General features: G+C 40.4%; 1 protein-coding gene across 1 annotated transcript in view; it reads right to left on the bottom strand.

Moving 5' to 3' along the window:
• Nucleotides 1-4,201: 4,201 nt before the first annotated feature.
• Nucleotides 4,202-25,152, bottom strand: part of LYRM4 (LYR motif containing 4) — a gene marked incomplete at its 5' end in the record, with an annotated part of 65,082 nt that continues 44,131 nt past the window's right edge. Inside the window, one exon of the mRNA XM_009878872.1 lies at nt 4,202-4,264. Within this exon, the coding sequence (XP_009877174.1) occupies nt 4,202-4,264 (63 nt within the window). The remainder of the gene's footprint in view (nt 4,265-25,152) is intronic.

The following is a 25,152-nucleotide window of genomic DNA, read 5'->3' as shown; positions in this document are numbered from 1 at the left end:
GGGGTGCACTCTTTCAATAGAAAGCCTGTACATTCTTCACAGGTCTCCACAGTTCTCTTAGTCTCAACACAAGAAAAGTCATTTGAATGCATTACTTACCATCACTCGCCCCTCTTCTAAAGCTTCAGCAGATACTAGGCTCAACAGTAGAAAAGGTAAGTAGTTTAGAAAGAAGCATCTCTTGCCTCTTTGATGATATTTAATATCTTGTGTAAGCTGCAGAATCATTTGAAGGTGCCTATTTTTGTGAAACAGGGTTGAGAGTTCTGAATTTTTCCCTCTTACGGTTGTAGAAAATACACAGTGTTGGAAGAATTCCTGGTTTTTTTCCTGCTTCCACATTAAAAGCTCCTGCACTATTCTTACATGCTAAAATACTGAAAAAAAAAAAAAAAAGAAAAGAATGTAAACTCTTAGTAAAAGAGGCACACACATCTTGCTTCTTTTTTCATACAGGTCATCAAGCAAAATATTCCTAAGAGTATGAAATAATTACGCCTGTGTTAAGAACTGTGGAACAAAGTGATCAGTCTACTCCTGATTTGAATAATGGCAGGGTTTCACTGTAGATCGTTATGGAAAACTCAGGAAAACAGTCAGCGCGCAGCTCTGTCATGGCTCTGTTTACGTGTATGTATGGCCCGTGGTGGGTATCTGTCGCGTTTCAGGAATAAGTTGAAGGGCTGGTGCTTCTCTATAAAATTATTCTTCTACCTGCTGATATTAGAGGGTGCAAATAATGCTTTTAATGCTTGGAAACATGGTTAAGTTTTATAAAGAAATACCTTTCTAGAAATGCAAGAGCTAAGTTAAAATCCTGCTTGGCCTATTTCAACACTGCATGTCAAGTGTTCACGTGCTACTTTCTTGGGTTGCTTTCCTCCAGGACAGCTGTACCTCTGATAAATATGGGCATTTTGGAACTGAGCTTTCAGCTGCAGTAAAATCTCCTGAGAAGCTGTAACACACAATACACAAAACAGAAATGCCTGTCCTTTAAAGAGTTAATAAAATCAAACAAATTGTTCTTTTTTTTTTTTTTCCCCTTTCAGAACGCTACTTCCAAGTTTATACTCTGAAAGTCATGACAAACTTCAGTATATGTAAACTTTCAAATTTTGGTGCACACTGCTGAGGTTAGCTAAAACACTGAGATCAGGAGCAGACGAACATTTTTAATATAACACAAACCCAAGCTTCTTTTGTAAGACATTGCAGCTTTAGTAAAGGTATTTATTGAGCTCCGTTTTAAGGAAAAAGTATATACTTTTTGTAATCGCAGACATTGTACATATGTCACGGGACCATTCCTTTGTGTTTTAACCATTCCTGTTGTTTACACTGCTTTGTCAAAATCCAACAAAGCTTCTGACAGCGTGCCAAGAGAGAGATTTAATGAGTATTGCAACGTAAACGGAACTGGTGGAGCGCAGAAGGTGCGGCTGTAAGAGCACAGCAGCTCCGAGGCTGGAGCGTGGTGCCAGCTCTCCGGTTCGTGGTCTCTGTTGTGACGGCGAGCACACGCCCAGCCAAGGGTCAGAACAGGGCAAGGGGATATGAATGCAACACCAAAGTCATCCCAGCCTACAAATATTACTTCTGCAGTGGGCTTTCTAAATATTTTCCTTCCATGGTTTTGTAGGATTGCACTAATAAAGCATTTAGTTTTTATAAAGAACTGAGTATGTTAGGACATAATGACTTAAAATGGGCAAGGAAAAAAAATAGTATTTGTAGGTATCTTCCAGTCACGTACAACTGATACGCACATAACTAACACTAGTGGAGGGTGCACTTACACGTGTGTTGGTAAGAAAAGCGAACGTGTCCAAGACAGAGATGGAGTGATTGTGTTGGGTTTGAGTAGTAAACGCTATTACCTTTGTTAGCTTCGTACTAATATTAAGTTAGATAAAGCACAAGCTTTTAGTCCTTAGCAGCAGAAGTTTTCTTACGTTACTTCTAATAAGTAATGTATAAATACCATATGGTAAGATGATGGTTAATTTGGAATAAGAACTAATTTTTCACTGACTGAGAAAGTGAGCTGTCTTAACCTCTGCCCTATGGACTGGGGGAGAGAGGGAAATTACAGAGCTTGTATTTTGTTTTTTTAGAATGCACCATCTACAGCTGTTATTGTTATTGGAAGTAACAAAAAACTTTCCTGGAAAGGTACTGGTATTTTAGAAGAAGGGATTATGTATTGAAAGGGCCTCTGTTTGAAAACAAACTATTTTGATTTGTTAAAATGGTGAAAACTGAGATTTAAATAGCAAAAAAGTTACTGATGGAGTTGTCCGTCTTTATAATTAGGGCTCCACTATTTATAAGGATGTTTATTTTGTTTCCTAGCATACATTCTTAGATCCTGAAATGGTATGCGGTGCTTGTTCCAGTAATGGAGCTGTTTTAAACAAGGATTTTGCATGTACTGTTTGAGTCACCAAGTTCCTTAGAGTATAAAACTGGAAACCCCTCCAAGCTTGTGTCCTCTAAAAGTGCAAGATGTTATTACATTTCTTTGAATTCACTGGAAGCTTAAATAGCAATCAAACCTTTCATCCTCTACACATCCACCATTAACTTAAGTGCACTTCAGTATCCTGTTGTGAATGTGGAGATTTACAATACAGAATCCAATGTATTTTACTTTTTAGCATAATTAAATTCCATTTTAATAAAATGTTCACTAAAAGCAACTTACATTGCAATACTTAAATACCTCTGATAAGATTATTACTACTGTAGTTGCCTTTTATTTGCGAGTGAGAATGGAGGCTACATTAGTAGTCTCAGATAGTCACAGATGCTTAGTCTGTACACTACATTGTTAATGGAATGCATTGCTATAAATTTCAATCTATCTGTACAAAATTATAAAACACATTTTAAACACCAGGAATGGGAGATTGTTCCAACTAGATGCTTTGTCTATTTTCTGCTTTAATGATGTTATCACACAGCATGAACAACGCAAAACAACAGAAGTTCTAAACAAAGATGAATTTTGAGAAGCGAGGCCACAGTGTAAAGAAACTAGTTTTGAGTTTGTTTCTCTTCTTAAAAATCCCACAACAATCTTCTGGGAAAAAAAAGGAAGCTTTTTTCCATGTGCCATTAAAAAAGCATTGCACTGCTTAATTCTTCTGCAAACTTCTTCTAGAGAACAAATCCAAGGACAGCAGTAACTTGAACAAAACCTGATAAAAATTTATGCTTGCCTTTTTTTTTTTTTAAATATCATCTTAAAAGTGTTGATTACTGTAGAGATTTAATAATAGCCAGTATGATGCTCAGTGTTCCACTTTCGCTAGGCAAAGCTTGCTGCCAGGTCATGACTTACAGCACTTGAGTTATTGTTGGAGATAGGTTCTATTTCTCCTGCAAAATTCGAGAGTTTTTTGCAGAAGGGAAACCCTGCATAAAGCGACGTGGTGCTTTCTACTAACAGCTGCACCTGAACAAACCTAGGACTTGGTGTTAAAAATCTATTTTAAAGGTCCCAAGCCTTGGTGATGCAACTCTTTCATTCTGCTATTCTCCTCTGTTAATTGCTAAAAGTAGGATGAGACTGGTTATTAACTCTTGGAAACTGAAGAAAGAACTAGGAAAGTTTTTATGCCACTTCCTGAAATATCAAGGGATGTTCTTTAAAGAAACCACACAATGCTGCTTGAGATATTTCTAAGCATCAAAGTCCAGGAGATGAAAACTCGCTTCATCTCTGGTTTTAATATTTAAAATGAGCTATGTATTTAGCTGTTTAATTTAGATGCTGCATATTTTTAAAGGAAACAGGATCAATATGAATTTAGTAACTGGGTGAGAGGTACTAAATCTAACAAATCTTTCATGCTCAGTGGGAGACAAGGTCAGCAGCAGAATAATGTATCTGGCTACGGGCGGTTTAATGAAGTTTTATTGTCAAAGTAGGGGAGGAGCTATTCCATCACATGGAACATACAAGCACACATTTCCAGAGTACCTTACATGCTATTATAAATCACAGCAATATCTTTTAGAACATGTGAACCATTAGAAAATAGTACTTTGGCTGCCAAAAAACGGAGTCTCTCAGACATTTCTTCTGCTGAACAGAAAAGCTCAGACATGTGCAGTGAGTTTACGCATCTGTATGTGGCACTGTAGGATGCTGAGGATGGTCCAGCGTTGCTTCAGGATCAGAGTGTTCTCATAGCTATGTGTTTCCTGGACTCTCAATAACCAATTTCTGTGTGGAATAAAGTTGGCCAATAGTAACCTGAAATCAAACCAAAATATCAGAAAGTCAAAACTGGAAGGTAAACAGGTTATAATTTCAGCTTTGTAACAGAGATTAAAAAAATCCAAGAACTGGGTAGCCCATATATTAAGCTTTTTCATAATCATAGAATCCTAGAATGGCCTAGGCTGGAAAGGACCTTAGAAATCATTTAATCCAACCTGCCTGTCGTGTGCAGGGACACCTCTCGACTAGATCTGGCAACACATGAGATAGTGACAGGTTTCTTTCTATAAGCGTTTTTTTGTAAATAATACTGTTATCAGCCTAGACCTTAAGAAAAATAACCAACGCATAAAACATTGGCATATATGAAGTCTTGAAATAAGGACATTGAAGAATGTTGTTCAAAGGCTCATATTAAAAATTAACATTACAAGTTACCACAAAGGAAAAGTAAACAGGCTAGATGTTTAGAAAAATGAAAATATGGATACAGTGAAAAATAAAAATATGGATATAGGCAGCATATATTTCTTATTATGGTTTTTGGGTAGAGAACCTAGATATAAATTACACGGTGTGGTATTGTTCTCCAGTTCTTCTGGAACCCTAGTTTAATTTGCCTTACAAATGGTGAAAAGAGTTACCCAGTTCTGCAGTAACATTCTACACACACTGGAACTGACCTCTCGTTCAGAGATCATGTTCACACCTCATATGTTTGTGCTTTCTAGCGCACTGAGGAAATGAAAAATGACAGAAGTGCAACACTGATGCCTTGAATCCTTTAGTCCTGCTCTTTAGTCCTTTCTAGCCTGCATCGTAACACCAATGAATCTGGTCAGAGGTGCCATCGGTGGTTGTCACACACAGCTCTAAGCTTGACAGATGAGATGCAGAAGGAAGAAGTTTCATGTGAGTAGGTAACGTAAGCAGGAAAAGACAACATTTATTTTAAAAGTAGGAATTTTGGAGTCTTAGTTTTTACTATCTATTCTGCCCTTTCTTTCTCCCCAAGGCCTGGGTACACAGTAACTCTGTGTCGTCTTCAGAAAGAAAAAAAAAAGTTCTTATGTTTTGTATGTTTAATTATGGAATTAGGAAGAAAAAGGCAGGATGCTTAATTACACTAAGTGCAATATATTTAGTAGAATTGAATACTGCACCGCAAGTCAGGCTCTCAAAGTAGTAAAAAATTAGGGAGCTAAATTTTGCGGCATTTTTCATTTACCATTTTTGAGGGGAAAAAGTCCTGGCGGCTCTTGAATAAAAATTTCTCATCCATGCTCACACTCCCATCAAATGTAAACAATATTGCCTTTTAGGAAATTAACTATTTAATCTTGATAAGCAGCCTTATCTGGAACTTGTAACACACTGATTTTAATCTTGAAATATTTATTACAAGGGAGCATTTATGAGCCATTCTTAAAGGAACGCACGTTCTCCTTGCCAGCAATTACTCCCTTCCTTTGGCACTCTGAACTGTGTTAGTAACAGTGTATGAACAACTCTGAATATTTTGAAATTACTTATGAAGTATATTGCACACAGAGTACTTCGAACAAAGGCTGGATGCAACTGTGGCATGTGTTACCATCAGAAATTTCAAGCCGTCGACAAGCGTTAACTTACCAAAGAGAGCTCGCTGCTCTGGGTTACGGGGCAGGCTACACACTTTAGCTGCTGCCTTACCACAAACCATGCTGTAGTACTTAATTTCTGTATACTGTGTTTCGGAGCCCAAAGAATCTTTAATCCTTTCCCACACAGTACAGCAATTTTAATGGGAGGCTCAGAGGGATTACAAAAATGCTGAAACCTGAATTGCATTTTTTTTTTCTCCACCAGCTGGGGAGATAGACGAGGCTGAGTACGTGACTTCTGAGTCGATCGTACCCAGCCGGGGCCAGATGGATTTGTAGGCGTAAGGTACGAGCTGTTGTTTGCTGTCCCCGTGCCAGCAGGTGATATTACCTATCTGCTGCTGCACCGCTCGACTCCAACGGAGGAAAATCCTCGATGTGCGATGTCCTTGGTGTCCCGCGGGCGTTGCAGCAAGCGCGCAGCCCCCAGTGCTGAGCTGCCTGCCTTTGCCGGGCTGCTGCAACTTGCCTGCTCCGCTGCCTCCCTTCCAGAAATTTTGCCACAACATTTTTAAGCTGAACTTTGAAACTTCACGTTTTTTTTTTTAACCCACTGGCTTTGAATTTCTAATGTTATGATCAAGCCTTTCCCATGCGCTTCAGGCAAAACAAACAGACCTTCCCTTTATAGCTGCTGAAAAATTCACATCCATAAACATCCACTGCCTCAGCAGAAGGACTGCGTTGGTATTTATACACAGACATTCGTTAACCCTCCGAAGCCAAACAGCGTCCTTACAGCGTCCTCACCTAAGTCGAGAGAAAGCGCTTACACAGCGAGCATCGCCGTGGAGCGTTCTTCCAAAATAAAGTCTTAAGTAGCTATCTGCTGTGCTCTTTTTTCATCATGTGTGCTTGCAGCTTTTACACTGCACGCCATTTACTCCTCTGGTGGGTGGCTGGAAGCCAGTGCATAGGTCAGTGTCAGGGCATTTTCATTAATCACAGGAAGCTTTTGTGGAAAAAGGCTCTCTGCCATTTGTTCAGCAACTTTGTCATCTGGAATTTTATTTACCTCTGTGAGGTAATTCATAGCAATTAAATTCTGCAGGAAAGAACGCACAATGAAGAACCACTTTGTCATCAGGAGAAGACAGGCAAGAGAAATATAAAGGTTGCTTTTCAGATCTAACTGAATTATTCGATGCTTAAATCCTGTCTGCAAAACCGTGCACTTTAAAAAAAGTCTGACAAGTCCAACCCTCAAACCACGACAGTTTGTCCTTGGTCAAAGATTTAGGACAAGTCTATACAGTCAGCTTTGCCCTGTGAATTTGAAAAACTTAAATCTTGCCTTCCATCCACGTCCAGAAGGCTCAAGGTTTCAGAATGGGATTCATCAGCAGATGTGAGACAACAAGTGGGGAAAAAGAAATTATTGAACAGCAAGAACTGGTGCGTCCTGTAACCCAACCGTTCTCTTGTTACTGAGTGTTTCTGTGTCCATATGGAAACAGCATTTCTCCTTGCTTGTGGCTGGCAGCAGCAGTCACAGCGAGAAGCCACCTCATGGAATCTTTCACCGCTGTTGCAGAAAAAAGCAAGTAGATGAGGTTTTACCCAGATAACAGAAGATGAGAAATGCGTATGGGGAGGTGCAATACGGAATAAATAGTAGAAGTGAGTAAGAAGAATTAAAGCAGCAGAATTAAATATCAACAAGAAACCCCCATGTCTTGAAGACAGTAGAAGAACGTGCTACAACCTTAAAAATTCATCAGATCCAGTCAAATTGCCAGCTCTGAACTCTGTCCTCTCAGGCCACACCTGACTCTTGGGGACACCTGTGGCTGGAGAAGCAGGTCAGGTGCAGCTTCCATGCCCCCTGAGAGATACAACTGCAGTGGGGTAGTGGTGACCTGGGGTTAACCTGACTCCTAAGGGCTTGCCTTCCTATCTCACACGGCCAGTGGAGTGGGTCCTGCAGACCCATTGCCACTCCTTGAAAAATACTACTAGAAGTTCTTCAGCTTCTGAAGCTATGTGGCACACCCTGAGGTTTTTGTCCATGGCAAGGTTTTACTTTGCAGCTCAGAGCTGAGGTAGAAATGACTGCTCCTATTCCTGCAGGGCTGAAAATGAGGTGACTGGATTTAAAAAAATCTTTTTGCTTTGCCTCGGCCATTTCAGAGGGCACAGTTCTGCTCTGAAAAGTGTAACGGCATCTTTCCGTGACAGCTCTGTATATACTCAAAATGTCTGTCCCTCCTTCATTGTACCGGCTCTGTGGTACAAACGTGGCCACACACCTCTTTTCCCCATGTACTTTACAGAACTGTGATTGTGTGATGAATAACCTGTGAGCTGTAACAAATCCTGCTGAGCCTTAATGAAGATGCTTTTTCTCACTGTCACTGTGATACTTTTTCTCACTTATCATTATCTTCCTGCCAAACCTGACAATCTCCAAACTACGAGCCACTTGTGTGGGGGAGGCGGCCCTGCCAAATTTCAGTGAATGCCCTAAAATTACCTGGGTAAGTAGTGAGGCGGCAGACCTGAGGAAATGACAATGTACAGCCAAAATGTAACCCACGTGGGGGGATCTGAAGGATGTCCACAGCTTCAGCAAACAAATGCAAAGTCAAAACGATGAGGAACCTGGCTCCTAATATCTCTTAGCAGGATGGACACACGAAAAGGAAAGGCAACAGATTAGGTGTCAGGCCTCGAAGGACGCTTAGCACCTTGCGCAGCTGGCGATGTACCTTTACTGAGATCCCCAGTACACAGAAGTATCATCTTCCTAATTAAAATCAGGGTATATTCTTATATAAGTCAATACAACATGACTACAGACCCTCACGACGGTACTTTTACCATTGCTTTCTAAGCTAAGTCAATATACAAGTAATTTCTCTTCTCTGTCCCTTCTATGTCTCACTCTATTTGTAATGCAAATACATAAAATTATAGTAGCAAGCCATTCTCTATATACACATAGCTATCTTCTTTCTTCTGTTGCAAATTTTCTTGCAGAGAAGAAATGGTTAACTTATTACAGCCAGGGCTCACACACATAAATAGATGCATTTTCGTGATTCTTTATTACAGAGAAAAAGGAAAAAGCCTTGTTCATCAATATTTCTAAACCATACACACACACGCGCATATATATGTATTTTAAATCAAATTGGCTTGTCCTGTTGCACCTGAAATGTTGACAGGTGTATCTCAGCGGCACACTGCTGAATCTTAACTAGGAAGAAAAAAAATCACTAATGACACCGCAGTCGCATTGCATATACTGCTGCTAATCTTGGCCTCTAGCACCATATGAAGAAGTTGCCCATTCCTATTTTCTTGCGCTATGATTATAAAAACGTGCATTGAGTGAAGGCTGACAAGAACAGAAATGTAGAAGAATAATGATTACTTTTAAGTGCTGGCAACAGTATTGTTAAGTTGTTTACCTAATACCTTTCCTGCTGCATGATGCCGACCAATTTGCAATCCTATTGCCAATGTGAAGTGGTTACTGTTTTTAAGCAGCATTATCTTTTTCCCCCCGCTGAAAGTCAGATATGCTATGCACAGCACACTTTATCAGAAATATTTTTATATTAACTGAAGCCAGCGTAATGGTTTTTTTTAAATGAATATGGACAGCAACTTTTTAAATGATCTTGTACTGCAATAATAAACAGACCAATGCTGTACTCAGTAGTTAACAAAAGCTCAAATAGAATAAAAAACCCTCACCAATAACTTCAGTTCTTAGCTAAATCTTTGTATTGGTATTAAATGCTGTAGCAGCAGATTTATTTATTTTTGCTTAGGAAAGAATGTTGAAAAACTGCATTTGGCTCCTTAAATACATAAATTTTTCCAGTTCTTCAGAGCTGGAATCAATACGGAAAGACTGCATAGGGTGACATTTCCCTTATTTTCAGTAATTCCATTTGTCTACACAGGAATGCGAAACGAAGTGAAGGAAAGCACTGAGCTGAGAAGTTAGAACTATTGTATATTTTACTTCTGCCTGTGTTTTGCAAATACTGTTTTCTTTGTTCCTTGGTGCCAAAATATCAACAGCCACTGCTACCTGAAGCCTCTGAAAAAGCAGGAAAAATTAATTTATAGCTACCTTTTGTCTACCTTTCACTAAATAGGAAGGTGTGAAGTGACGTAAAGTAAACCAGCTAATACGTGAGAATTTATCTGAAAGTTATTTCTATGACTAATGATAAATTATGTCATTTTGTTAGAACCACATGCACTGTATCTTGGTACACCTTTATTCAGCCTGTCAGAAGAAGGATGACATATCAATTTAAAGCTCTGACAAATTTATTCTGTGGGTCTCCCTGAAGAGATACTCTTCAGTGAGAAGAGCAGAGAATCATACTTAATCCAGCAATGATTAACACATGAAATACCTTAAGCATATACACTCATGTATTTGTATACAATCGTCCGTAGTAGCAAAGGATTCTTCTTTTTAATTGCTGATTATATCTCATTTAAGAGAGGTTTTGAGGTTTTTTTTTTGTTTCTTTTTCTGAATAGACAGCTGTCCTTACAGACAACATGAGCATGTCAGACATGGCCTTTGCTCCAAATAACTACATGCTTGATACAGCTTGAAATCACACGTAAGGGTTCTCAACGGAGAAAGAAAAACACTGGAAAGCCAAGATCATGTGGTCCTTCCACAAAGTCACACTTTGACTTCTCTGCTTTCCTGCCAGGCTCTTGGCCTACAGGAAAAAGGAGCGTGACAAGGAAAATGGCATCTCAAAAGCACGCGAGGCCCGACAGCAGTCGGCACGGCGGGGAGGCAGCATCCCTCCGCTGCCCCAGCCGTGACCTGGCAGAGGTGTCAGACAGGGAGCGGGTCACAGGAAAAGTGAGCAGGGACCGATTTTGGGCTTTACCAGACAGGTGAAGGTTTCATACGACAGATTTCTTCCGAGGAAGAAGTAGATGTGCAGAGGTAGCGCTCTGCCCCGGTGTGATTTTTGTGTGCTTTCAGCCTCCCGGCAATCTCCAGGCTCCTGCCTTTCCTCAGTTCCTACTTGTTATCTGCTATTGGATGTCAGTGTCTTTTCTCTCTCATTTACATGTAAAACTTCTACCTCCACAGAGCAGCTCAAACTCTGTGGAAAGCTAGACACAGAAGCAGCAGGTCTTCTAAAGAGTCGGTCCCGTGTGGGTAAAGGGGAGAAACTTAATATAGGCTGATCTCAACAGAACATGCAGAAGAGGAGAAGAAAAAAATCACAAAGTTAAGATGCTGAGTGTGGCAAGGAAAGGAATAGAAAACATTAGTACTTGAAAATACAGAGACAAAGACCTGGATAACATTGTGCTGAGTGTGGTATAACAGGTACTCTAGTAATGCTGAGACATTTGGTATGTAAATGCCCAAACCATTCACAGAGGACCCTATGTTTTGTAGTAACTACATAAGCAGAATTCATCAAAGCCAGCGGGAGTGCCTGCCTTACTTTTGTCAGGAGCATAATACAACAGCCACTGTCACAAAACACACATTCTGCACCACGTCCAGGAACATACTGTAATGTTTGTGTATCGCACATAAACTAACTCCACAATACATACAAAGACTAAATTGTCATTATAGAAGGTAAATATTTCACTCTTCATTGTCCTCTAGGTTCAGTAATTGTGAGAGACTTGTAGAATAAAACAACAAAGAAAATGTAGTCCTGAAGGACAAGTATAAACAAATAATAAATATGCTTACTGAAAAGTGTGAGAAAGTAATTTTGTAGCATTAATGGGCTTTCATACCGAGAACTATCACAGAAGTAAAATGAGCTGCCACTCTACAACAGTCATAATTTAAAGACCCCTTTTTACAATGTTTTTCTTTGAAGTCAGACGCTAGAACTGCAGAGTACTGAAAAAAATCAGCTTTGGTCTGATTCCTCATGTTAACTGGGGAACATGGCTGCTGGGGAGAGCTGCAGAACAGTTCCCCAAGGAGGTATACGGCAAATTTGTAAGTTAATTGTCTTTCAGAAATTACTTATCCACTTGTTCCCCCCTCCCCCCTTTTTTTTTTAATACAGTATATCCCCTTCTCCATTTATCCTCCCTCCTAGCTCCAGAAAATTTCTGCAACATTTCTGACTTTGTCCCAAACCACTGGAACTTAAAGTTCCAGAGACAGCAAACAGCACATGGACTTTCTGTGTTTTTAACTAAGATTTGCCTGTCTAAATGACTATTGTCTAAAGCCTTTAAAAGCTTGCGTGCTTTATTTTCACCATATTTTTAAGTGACAGATACACAAAGTAAGTGTAAGGCATCCAAGTACGGGCATTAGGAAAGGCTGAACTTCAGGATCTCAGACATCTTGAGAGAGGAGGTACCAAGGTACTAAGGACTGAAAAGCAAGACTGGCTGGCTGGAGAGGTGGCGTCCCTGGCGGCAGGGAGGCTGGATTAAAAATGATCTCTAAGGTCCCTTCCAGCCTAGGCCATTCTATGATTCTATGATTCTACTTCTGGGAAAATGCATCGGAGAGTCTACGTACAAGAGCCACGCCACAGAAGGTGTCGGAGCTCACCCCGATCAGAACTAGTTCAGGAGCGTGCAAGCCCAGCGCCGCGAGAACAGCCAAAGTTGATGATTCTTCAATGAAGAAACTGCTGTCAGTGCAGTTGCACAAGGCAATGCAGATCGCTCTAGAAAATGCGTTCGGTTCGGCAGCGCGGGAAACCTTGGTCACCTGCTGCCTCTGAAACCAGGAGCTATTCTGACCCCGGCGGGGCCTGCGCGGGCTTGTCTTCACAGCTCATACCTGTAGCATCACACGTGGCGCGGCAGTCGCTCACACGCGTTCGCTACGCTTCCACTTTGATTTTTACAAATAAGAAGTCTGTGTGGTATCTGCAGTGCCAAAGCATGTGACTGCACCTCCACCTGCAGTGATGACTCCGTGAACAAATACAGGGCACGTATCATGCTTGAGGACTCTCCAGGGGCTGCTGAGGGGACACGGCTCCTCGCAGGATCCTGCCCAATATCTTACAGAGAGTCTAGACAGGGAGCGTAAGTACAGACAGCTGTCATTGCTCTCAGAGCTCAGATCTTAGATTACCTGCTTAAACAAAGGAATTAACAGTAACTACTGTACATCTGGTAAGGCAATACAGCATTTAACTAAATAAACTTGGATTTGTGTTTTTATTTATTCTGAACTTTGCCCAAAGCAACAAACATAAAAGGGGAAAATTCAGGTGACTATTCAACCCAGCAGTTAAAATGTTCTGTTTTGTCAATGGCCTTTGAGCCACAATAATATTTTTAAAAAATACATTTTTATCTTGCTAATGAGGGTATATTTTCAGAGGCGAAAGACAGTGAGCTGATGGATCTTTGCATGAATAGATGTTAGCCACAGTTGAATTATTTGGTGGCAACAGGTCTGCTTCAAGACTCCAGACTGTCCTTATAGGGATCTGTAGTGCTGGTTATAAGATGGCACCAGGTAACATGGCATTTTTTAAAACTGCCACGTGCTTTAATAGCATTTTAAAGTACCACAGCCTCTCAGCATTTAAGAGAAAAAAAAAAAAAAAGTCAATCCTGTAACATACACACTTTTCCAAGACATGGGACACACAGAAACTCCTTTTTTTCCCCAGTCCTTCAAGAAGGCCAAAATCAAGGATTAAACTTAATTTTATATGAAGAACAATATAGTTTAAGGTTCTAATATGTCTCTTCCTCCACCCTGGTGTTACCTCACACACACCTCAGACACGATTATGGGCTGAGTTTTACTCTGCACACATGCAAATTACAAAATTAAATTTGAAGGAGCAGATATAACTAACTGAATTTATCTTTAGAAAATACTTTGTATTTCCAAAGATAATTTTTGTAGCGGATGTTTTTGATTCAATCTGTATCTTCATCCAGAAAGGAGCACCCCATCTGTGTACAATGTCAAGTCTCTATCGCAGTGTTTAAATAAAATGTAAATGTATAAGGGAAGGAATAAGTTTTTATTTTTCTATATTAACAAGGTATCCCTTTTTTTGGCAATATTCTAACAGATTACTAAACTACAGTTATCTGTTCATGACAGAATTGCAAAAATAATTTCCTCATTTATCTGACTTTGTCTGATGGAGGATATCCATGTATTTCTTTTTTCTTGCTCAGCTGTCATTCTCGGTACAGTACTTCCAAATCCCACACCTGAAAGTGACCCAAGCTTCAAAGAGCTTTTTTCTTTTTTAGCCTCTTTTTGAAAAGCTCCAGTGAAAGCCGTACAAAACACACAATATCCTTGTCCTCACACCCTTAGGCTGTCCCTTTAGCTCTTTGGAATCAAAGGCATCAGCACATGGAATTTCAGCTGGAAAAAAGCATTGCCTCTTCAAAGACCTAAGAAGGGGGCAGACGAGAAGAAAGAACATGGGTATTTTTGGACTTGAGGATGGATTTGTTGAATTTCAATCAAGGTTTGTGACTGAGAGTTGTCACTCGACGTCCATCGTAACACAGATATCCTGAGATCAATTCTTTGGTTCAGCTCTAAGCCAACATCCCAGTCAAAAAACTCAACTCTTGATCTAGTTCATTAAGCAGTCTCTGCAGACCCGTAACTGCAATCACAGTAAACCAGTCTGTCCCACCTGAATATACTCCAGGTGAAGATGGGCAAACTTCTGTCTTCTTACAGCCTCTCCCCCGGGGCAGGAATCGCTACTCCCGCCTCTCAGCGCCGAGGCCGCACCGCACCACCGAGCTGAATCCAACTCCTCACGCTCAAACCTGCCCCAGTTTAAGCCAGTGTCCCGCCATCAAACTGCTCTCCAGCTGGTGAGCTCGAGCTCACAGGATCACGGAATGTTCGGGGTTGGAAGGGACCTTTGGAGATCATCTAGTCCAGCCCCCCTGCCAGAGCAGGATCCTCTACAGTAGGTCACACAGGAACACGTCCAGGCAGGGTTTGAAAGTCTCCAGAGAAGGAGACTCCAGAACCTCTCTGGGCAGCCTGTGCCAGGGCTCTGGCACCCTCAGAGGGAAAAAGTTCTTCCTTATGTTTAGCGTGAACCTCCTGTTTTCCAGTTTGTGACCACTGCCCTTTGCCCTGTCCCTGGACACCACTGAGAAGAGTCTGGTCCCATCTTCCTGACACTCACCCTTTAGATATTTATAGGCATCGATGAGATCCCCCCTCAGCCTCCTCTTCTCCAGGCTAAACAGACCCAGCTCTCTTAAGCCTTTCCTCCAGTTCCACACACAAATGAGTTAATTCCCCAGTGCTCCTCAGCCTGGCCCTTTTTACAAACACAAAGAAGAATTAAGGAGGGAGAAAATAATTATTTGCAGACCCTCCAGCTTTTGAGGAGGAGATATCTGTGTTTGTGTGGATACAGGGTATAGCTTACATTAACTTATTATTACATTAACTTATTTAATTGGGATAAACTACAGAAACACTTTTTTCTTTTTTTTTGGCAAAGATAAATTACTGGGTTTAGTGTAGCTGGTAAGAGACAATCCTGTACAAAGAGTTCTTTTCAGTAGTGTGGGTGGCAAAACACTTTCAGCAACTGGCTTAATTAGTTTTTCTTTCTTTGCAATAGCACAGGACAGTTCACAGAAGGGAAAAAAGAAAAGATTGTAACAGAAGACATGTTATAAAATAATCTTTCCTCTTCTGGTTTGGCCAATGTACTGTAACAGTAAACAGAGGCTTGCCCTGGTACTTCCAGATAGCACAGATAACCATTAGGAGCGAGAGGTTAGCACTTATTCCAAATATAGTCAGCGAGCAACCTCTGTTCCTCTGCCCAGGACAGAAGAGAGCACTCCTCAGACAAACCCAAAGGGCACAGCAAAGGGAGCACCACAGAGAGGCTTCCCCTTCGGCAGAGCTACCCCATGTCTCGTGGGTCGCTTTTTTGGCAAGGACTGGGAAGCCTGAGCCACTAACAAGACCCCCTCTCCGGTGCAGCCTCTCTGACACGGACCGTTTATGTGACAAAACCCAACACGGGTGCCAAGTGCAATGATTTCAGCTGGACTGCTCCCAGCGTGCGGCACGCCAGCCCCGCTGTGACAACCCACTGCCACCACCGAGCGCTGACTTGAGCGCCCCGACCCCTGCCCTTCCACACGAGCTGGCCGAAACCACTCGGGGCTCTTCCACCAGCACCAAGGTGGACGTGCAAACGCTCCGCAGCTGTCGGCAAGGCTCAGCTGCTGCAAGATAAAAACCGGGCTTGCCAGATCCACTTGACCTTCTGAATGTCACCGAGATAGAGGGCGAAAGGCCAGGAAGGGCACAGATGTTTGTATTTACTTTCGTTACAGGCCATTTAGGAAACAGCTGGAAATTTCTTCTAGCTGTTTTGAATAATAACTCTGGAGCTGTACTGGAGTTACAAGTGTATTTAAAAAAAACCAATCTGAAGTGTTACAAGGCATTACTGACGTTTCTCTTTCTCCTAACCAGCCTGAAGAAAGGCAGGATTATGAACAATTCCTCTTAGGCAAAACTGAAAGTGCAGGAGAAAAACAAATCAAAGCTGAAGAGTATTTTCTGAAGACAAACAAAACAACCAATTAATAGGGAAACTCTCCAGATATCTTCAATACAAAGCAGGCAGTGAAACTGCAAATAACGGTGTTTACCTGTACCTACACTTCCTGTTTGTTTTTTTCAGGAGATTATTTTTGTATTTGTCCACTCATTTCTTTTGGCAGCAAGTGGAAGACAGAGAGTTATTCCTGTAGATAATGTTAGTCATACTGATTAAAACCAAGAACCAGTCAAAACTTCTTGAAACTGCCCACTGCTGATTTATGGTATGAGCAGCCTCACACTGACAGTAATATCTTCTAATATATGCCCCTCCTTAACAGTTGTTAGAAAGCCGATGGAATTTTGGTCCTTGGAAGGTTGTTGATGAATCTTAAAAAGACTTTTTAAACATGTTGGGGAAAAAAAAAAAAGAGCCAATTGAGTGGAATATATCAAATCTAGGAATTTGATATAGTAAGAATCCTGTCAGAAATAATTTCTAATAGAACACTTTCCACTTTTTATGGCTTGAGAGCTTACCTATTTCTTAATTTTCTTTCCATTTATCTGCACAAAAACATTGAAACAAAAAGGGAAATTGACTGTCTATAAACAGAAAACAGTGAAGCTACTTGCCTAAAAGCTAACTATGAGGAACATAAATGGAGAGCAGATTTCTCCATTATCTTTCAATACTAATCATCTCAGAGTTTCTGTTAACAAAGGGAGTGCAAGATTAATTGGGAAGGGATTAGAAGCGATTCTATAATACATACGTAATGTTTTATGTCCTTTAACGTACATATGCATCCAAAAAAATATCTTGCTTATTTTATGCCAGCTTTTTTATTTTGCTGTTTAAAAATACCGTATAAGCCTTACATATAAGCCTGTGTACAAAAGAAAACCCCACTTTGGGGACAAAAAAAAAAAGAAAAGAAAAGTGAGCCAGTAGATGGCATTGTGGCACTTCAAAAGACATTCCAGAAAATTCCACTTAAAAAACACGCTAGCCTAAGTACGGTGTTTAACCACTTTCTGCTTAACCAATGCAATATTTTGCTCTTGCTCAACACTACACAGGCACAACCGAATAAACAAAACCACACGATGTAGCTGCGCTGTCATACTAGCTCTGAAACAAATCTCTGCTCTGGTTCCCAAATCCAGTTAGCTCTGTATGCTAGATTTCCAATCCCAGGCATGACGAGATGATCCTTATTTGATGACTAAAGTCCCATAAGCCATGGCCATCAAGGGGATACTAGAAGGGATGTGATTAGTTGAAAAATATTTCCTAAAAAGTAATCATAGACAAGATCTTACAACCAATGCAGATGATAATATTTCCTGCCACAGAGAAACTACTATGGAATAGATATTATTGCTTAAAAATAAATTTCTGGAGTATTTTATGAATATTCCCATTTTCTTTCAATTGAACTGCCCACACGCCCTCACAGGTAAGGACAAGGAGACTGTAGAAACCCATCCGTTTCTCGCACAACACAGTTCTCTCGATTGATAAAATGGCAACAATTTGAAACCATTTTGCAAAACCTGACATACTGAAAAACTAAGGAATCTAAGAATTCTACTCCATATACAGGTGAACTGACTTAAACTGAAGTTAGAATTCCAATTATCAGTAGTTTATCTGCACGTTGCTTTGTAGCTAAACCTGCTTCACCTTGACCAGCTCTGAGCAGGGAGTTGCACCAGAGACTTTTGGAGGCCCCTTTCAGGCTCAGGTAACGTATCAGTGCTCTTTACGATATCAGCCTCCAAGAAAAGGTCTGGCTTCACTGTGGTACTCATTTTGTTAGGAATTTCTAAAAGTCCTTGTATAATAATACAAAAATTTCAAGATAGTGTAATTGATTCTGTCCACCTTAAGGACTCTTAATTAAATTCAGCAGTGCACTCTAAGTGTCCAGTTGTATGTATTCATATTTTTTCCACGTCACTTCTACTAGAGTAAACTAAAGCAGTCTAGTTTCCCTTAAGGAGAATTTCAGCTTCAGGTCTCCATTGCCTGATAGGCTAATACTTAGATTGACTTTGTCCACTAATTAAAATATCAGCTCAAATATTTTTTTCAAACTTATTATGTGCAAAACCATCATGCTCACTTGAAGAAAGCTGGTTTTTTTTTACATGTGGAAATCTCCTCCTTTTAATTATAAGTAGCTTTTAAAGACACAGAAGAATGCAAGAAAAATGTTTCCTCCATCCCCTAATGAAGTTACGAGCATTACTGTGAATGTTGAGATATTAAAAATTAATGCCTCCTTTCTGGAATGGAGGTGGTCAGGGGAAACACTTCCTTCCTCTCATCATCACTTCTTCTTAAGTGATCCCATGTGTCAGATGACAAAGCGTCACAAACCCCAAAGCATTTCAAAGAGAAGAGAATGGAGTAAGAGAAAACGTAAGCACTGTGGTACCAGATCAATTCAAGGATCCGTCTTTTCCAGTCTGTTGACCCCCCACCGGCCACCAGCGATTCCTCAGGGAATGAGAACACGAATATGCCACATGTGCACGCATCCTTCTGCTGGAACGCCTCCTTCCAGTGACCACAACGTTTTGGCAACTTCAAGGCCATGTAGCTACAAAGCATATCACCATTTTAACAGACATGGATAATTTGTCCGATCCCTGTTCCCGTTTGAACCCATCTACCTGCCAGCCTCCCCAGCATGCCGTGGCATTGCATTCTACCATAGAAATGTGCACTTTGCACTTCTGAACTCTCAAGCTTGATGGCTGATCATTTTGCTCAGACCTTGTAAAACCGTACAACCAGTGAAAATAGGTCACTCTATTTTTATTTTCCGCAGAAATATTTTTCTCTTGGGAGAGCTTTCAAGTGCTAAGTTCCTCATGGAAAGATTCCTCCCTTTGTGTACAAATATCCAGATACCAGGAACCAGAAGTTCTCAGCCAGCTAACATCCCTGTGGTCAGGAGCAGAGAAAACAGGACTAAAAACTGACCTTTCTGAACAGGCAGAGAGAACACCTTGACACCTGCAACCGATCTGACTGTAGAAACCAATTCAAGGAAGAAAAGGCGATCTGACTGACCGCTCCTACCATTATTAAGGGAAGTGCCCAGCTGTGTCTGGTTACCACATGCTGGTTCAGATAGTCTGTTGTATCAGAAAGGACCACTGGAATAAATATAGCGTGACTTTGCGCGGTGAACTCCAGAGTGTGGAGGCTCACAGGCAAAGGAAAGGATCCTGCACCGCCTTACTGCTGAGGTGTGTTTGGTCTTGTATCCTGGGAGGCTCTTGTGAAGGCAGCCACAGAAGCATCAGGGAGATGATACGGGATCACCTGATGGTTTTGCCTTCCAGGACAACCACATCCATCTTAACACTGTTACAGGCCTGCCTGGCCTGCATCCAACTGTGGTGTGGAGGGACACAACTTAAGTGTCAGCAACGCAAGAGATTTGTTTATTTTCTTGTGTTCTTTAGTTACCACCTGCTACCACGAGAGCACTCCATGAGGAAGGCAGCCTGACCCGCACAAGACAGACGCTTTTTGTGGCAAGATTTGGCCATTTTGCCCATGCAACTGAATCTATGGAATCCGACTTCCTCCTAAACACATCCAAGTGCTTTTGTCCTTCGTCATACTGGTAAATGTCGATTCTTCTCACGTTGCCAGCACTTCAACAGAATCAGAGTTGGAGCATATGCAGAACTATTCGTACTCTAATCCCATGAGGCGGTATTTTCTGAACCCATTCAGTGGCTCCTGGTGCAGTGGCCAGCTGCTACTAAACAAATCACACTGTATCTCTATTTGTTTCTTTTAGAGAACGGCAATTATCCCCAAAGACAAAGAGATTTTTTGAAGATAGCTACTGTTTCAAAATTCACATTGTGAGCAATCAGTATAAATTAGTTTTGATTTTATATTATTTTTTAAATGGGCTTGGTGCTGATTCACCAGAGCTGAGTTTTAACCCAGCTTCAGTCAAAGGGGATTTAACCAGATACTAAAAAAACCGTGACAACTGTGGATACACCACAAGCTTTCATTGTTGTTCCAGATCAAAATTAAGAGTCAAAAAAAGAGAATACCTGCCTTAACTTGCACAGACAGGGAAGATTGGTGGTAGACTAACTATTCACTAACAGACTAACTGTTCACTAACATAGTTTCTGACGTTTTCCCCTGTTGATACACTGCTTATAGGACAGGTAACTATTTGTGAAAGAGCAACTTCCTAAACCGCACTAACTTACAGCCACAGAGCATCTGGACCACGCGAGGAGCTCGTTCCTATGGTTCCCTCAGGTTGGAGGCTCCCCACTGACAGCATCTGTCCAGAAAGAGAAACAGATGGCCAGCTTCTCCAGCCTCTTCTGCCCACCTGACCTGATGTTCTTCACACCAATCACTTAGGCAGATTTAAAAGAGGTTGATAAAATCCCCAGGGTAAATTAAAGAGTTAATTATGTGCCAATACTTCTCAGTCCTAAACACTGGAGCTCTCTATGCACTTTCACTAAAAAAGGAGACCAACAGAAAATGTATTATCCTTGAGATACTTCATTTGCTAATTTGCTGTACAATTCCAAGGTTAATTGACAATTTTTGCTATTTCTGAAAGCAGTTTGACACATTTTCCAGGCATACCAACACTGCCTACAGCAAATCTATGTGAGGTACAATAATATGTACTGCTCACAAGTAAAAGAAAAAGCTCTCAACTTAGCAAGAATTACGTTTCTTAAAAAGAATTAAAACATTTAAATTAAATTAAATTAAATTAAAGCAAGAATTATGTTTCTTAAAAAGAATTAAAATATCTTACAAATTGTTTTCATTGAATCTTCTGTACAAATCAGCATTTAGAGACTAATATTTCTCACTTTGTTGTAAGCTCATAATCCAATCAACAGTTACATTAAAATATACCAGCAAGGAGAAAATATAAAGAAGTAGAGTTAGCCAATTAGGAATTTCTCTAAAATGCAAGCATGCAAATCAAATTTAACTAATAAGTTAAAATTGTCCAATTTTTATCTTTGAGCATGTATATTCACCCTTCCATAAACTCATTCTTTAACTGCCTAATTAGTTGTAGGAAAATTATTTCAAGTGACATTTAAACCATTTTTTCTAAGCCTAATAGGCTTTTATGGTTACACTGTCTGCAGTTGTGCTGGTAGTGACTTCCAAAGCTGCCAACTCACTCACAGAACTGAGTGAAGACATTAAGTTCTCACAAGTTCCTAGGGATACTGGGCAACTACCTACAGGAGAAAACCGAATTAATTGCTACTCTGGAGTAAAGGGAACAGCTTCAGTGCAGGTCTCTCTGCTTAGCCACCAGAGGATCAGTTTGGGAGAGGGAAGTTGTAAATGTTTCAACTACAGGCTAAGCTTACAGATGACCTTTTTAAGTAAGGAGAAAACCATGATAATCGAACTATGAGACCCAGAAACACAGAAGAGCAGATTTCCTACATTCACATGTCCACAAATTGTCTTTCTGAAGTTCAGACAGGATAGACCAGCAAGCTACCACAAAATTAGGGCAGGTGTATTCAGAGTCACCACTAACCCCCAGGTGTTCCTCCCCATGCAGTGACGAGGTACCTCAGGGTACCTCATCACCTGCCTTTCATTACTTGCCCCACTTCCAGTTAAAACTACCTTCTGCTGAACGCTGGGCAAAAGCCACGCAACGTGACATTTGGAAACTGAGGTCACTTCCTTCCTGCAAAGTCACACTGTAGCCTGTCCCATGGGGTGGCAAATACCCACCCCTCTTCTCTCTAGCCTAAGTACAAACCCTCTAACACGTATAAATTGGAAGCACTCACCACAAAAGCTTATGTTTCACTGTGTTACTTTGTGCCAGTTGATGTTAAGGGACAACAATTTTTTTTCTTTTTTTGTTTTCAGTCACAGAGAGAATGTTAAATTGTTAATGGATATTGTAAGAGAGGGACAAAAACTTGCCCTAATTGCTACAGCCTGCCTGAGTTAATAGCAAGCGTAACAAAATTTCCCATGCAAACTGATGAAGTTAATTTTAGAAACCAGAATGATAAATACTGTGCTTTTATAAGGATATGCCTTTCCTTTGCACTTCTGATTAGGCAATAATAAGGAATTAACCATTTTACGAGAGAAACTTTCTCAGGAAACACAATGATAACACATTTATCATTTTCTGTGGCTCAGATGATATTTGACATAATTTCTCCTTAGGTCTCCCATTCCCACCACCCAACTACACCCCGATGGCTTGGTTCTACAGCGATGCCAAGTTTCCTGTCATTCCTGAAGAACTACAGAACAACTCCTTCAGTCACGGTCTAGTCAAAAAAAGCACACAGCAAAACAGTCTGAGCAGATGCAATGTTTGGCTTGGCTCTTGTTAGATTAATGAGTTTTCTCTTTTATGTTTTTATACCTCAAAAGTGAATGAATGTATTTCCAGTCTTTGTCTTACCCTGTTTCCCTTCAAAAAAGGTGCAGCCCCTGCACACTGTGAAGCCCGGAAGTAATCCTGCCAGCGAGGTATCACTCTTACAGAAAGGATCTTGAGCGGATCTTCCAGTCCAGGAAGAAAACAAAGTCAGGTCACTCTGGATCTGACAGCAGAACCTACATTCCTGAGTGTGGGTTTCTATGGCAAGAGCAGTCGAATGCATAGAATAAAATGATGGTATTCAACAGCATCCAGTGTCCTACCTGCCACCACCACTGTCACGGTAAGGGGACTGGGGGAAGAGAAGCTATTTCCTGATGTTACAGCGCATTATCACTTCCAGGTCTGTTCAGCAATACCCACTGAGAAGACCAGAAGCACGTACTAGTAGGCCTCAGCTAACGTAAACAAATAGAACAAAATCAAAATCAAACATTAGTCAATGCTAGACAAGAAGAAATCATCTTCTGGAGGGTAAGAAGACACTGGCAATAATTTGCAATAAATTAGAAATTATTCATTATTTTCATAAGAGGCAGGAGCTTTCCATCTACTTTAAAACACAGAAAGACCCCTTGAGGTCAGACACCATTTACTGCCAAGTTAAATGATGGGAAAGAAAATGCTGTGTATGAGTGACTAGAATTTTAACACACTGCATTTGCTTTTATATCCATAAAGGACCATCTCTACACTGTTAAAAGCTGAGAACATCAATTTTTACTGAATGTGTTTTGCTTCTGCTGTAAAAATATAAGAAGGAAAAAAGTCCCTGGCACAGAGATTAAGTTTCTTTGTGCCGGTAATGTTAGTCAATATTAGCATGTGAGTTTTTAATGATTCACCATGCTGTTTGATTATCCACTCCCCCAAAACACCTTAATTAGCAGAAATATTGATTTTACAATGTTCAGTCCTACGAGCTTAAGACATACAAGCCGATAAACCTAGTCCTGAATAATAAAAAATTAAACTGATATAGCAATAAAATTGTAACAAAGGGAAAATGTCCTCCTGCATCTAAATTGAGTTGCAGTAGATAACCTTTTAAATAATTTTACTTCGAAATCTGCTGAGGCAATCATTTATGGAGTGCTGCCTTGCCAAGCAAATCACCAAGTGCTCCTTGAGAGGCTGCGATTGTACTGTTGCCACAATGTACTGAATGGTTCAAAACATCCTCCCTGAAGTATAATACAGTCATAGCACAAAGCAAACGGTGCCAAAGGTCTGGCGGACAAGCTTTTCTCATCAAGGAGAAAAGCCACCTGATCTGAATTCGGTTTTTAAAAAGAATGACAGCAAGTTGGTGCCTTTTCAGCTGGCATACAAAAAAATTCTGTCAATAAATTTTTTTGCAGATTTCTATCTAATAAAAATAATTGTTCTCTTTCTCTTTTATATAAATAGGAAATTCTGAACATCTTTTCAGTCTTAGACCCCGTAGCATAGTTACAATCGATGGACATACATTTAAAGTAGCATAAAGAACTTTGATCTTCATAACATTAACAAATAGACTTTAAAATCTGAAGGGACAAGTATAATATGTCAATGTTACCTTGTGTTTTAAAGCAGCCACAGCATGAGCAGAAACTCCAGGGACAATGCTCTAACTACTTTAGCTACAGAATCTTCACCTCTCTTAAATTCTGCATTTGCAAAGGGCATTTGAAATAAAATCACAGAACCACAAAATGTTAGGGGCTGGAAGGGACCTCAAAAGATCATCTAGTCCAGCCCCCTCACCAGAGTACCTTCTATCATAGAATCATTAAGGTTGGAAAAGACCTTATAATAGAAGATTGAACCTTCTCATTAAGTGCCTAGAATGATCATTTAGCAGAAGACTCTTGTCACCTCACATGTTTTAGTAAGAAAAATAGACACTCCTCCTCCCCGTTCCTCATTTTTTTAAAGGACCAACCTACATTGCTAGGTCAGCACTCATAGAAAAGGAGGGAGCAAATGGTTTTTAAGTAAAAAGAACACATTTTAATCCATTCTTCCTTGAAAGTAAATGTATCTTTCAGGAGAGATGGAAAGCATATCTTAGCTGTAAGTCTTTATGTAAAGAACTAAAGTAAATAACTAAATCCTAGCTAATATTTGACAGTTGCTGCCTTATGGAAACATTGAGGTCTGCAAGGACAGTGGCAGAATGATTAAACAGTGAAACAGTATGTCAGCTGTTGAAGAGATGACAAACTAACAGTCTGTATAACAGCAACAACAAGAAAGATCAACAGGACAACAGCAAGCAGTGGCATCAGCATTACCAGAAATGTGTGTCAAAGA

This window comes from Apaloderma vittatum, unplaced genomic scaffold, assembly GCF_000703405.1.
Source record: "Apaloderma vittatum isolate BGI_N311 unplaced genomic scaffold, ASM70340v1 scaffold9231, whole genome shotgun sequence".
NCBI lineage: Eukaryota > Metazoa > Chordata > Aves > Trogoniformes > Trogonidae > Apaloderma > Apaloderma vittatum.
Note: the sequence above shows the minus strand (reverse complement) of the source record. Positions and strands in the feature narration are given on the sequence as shown.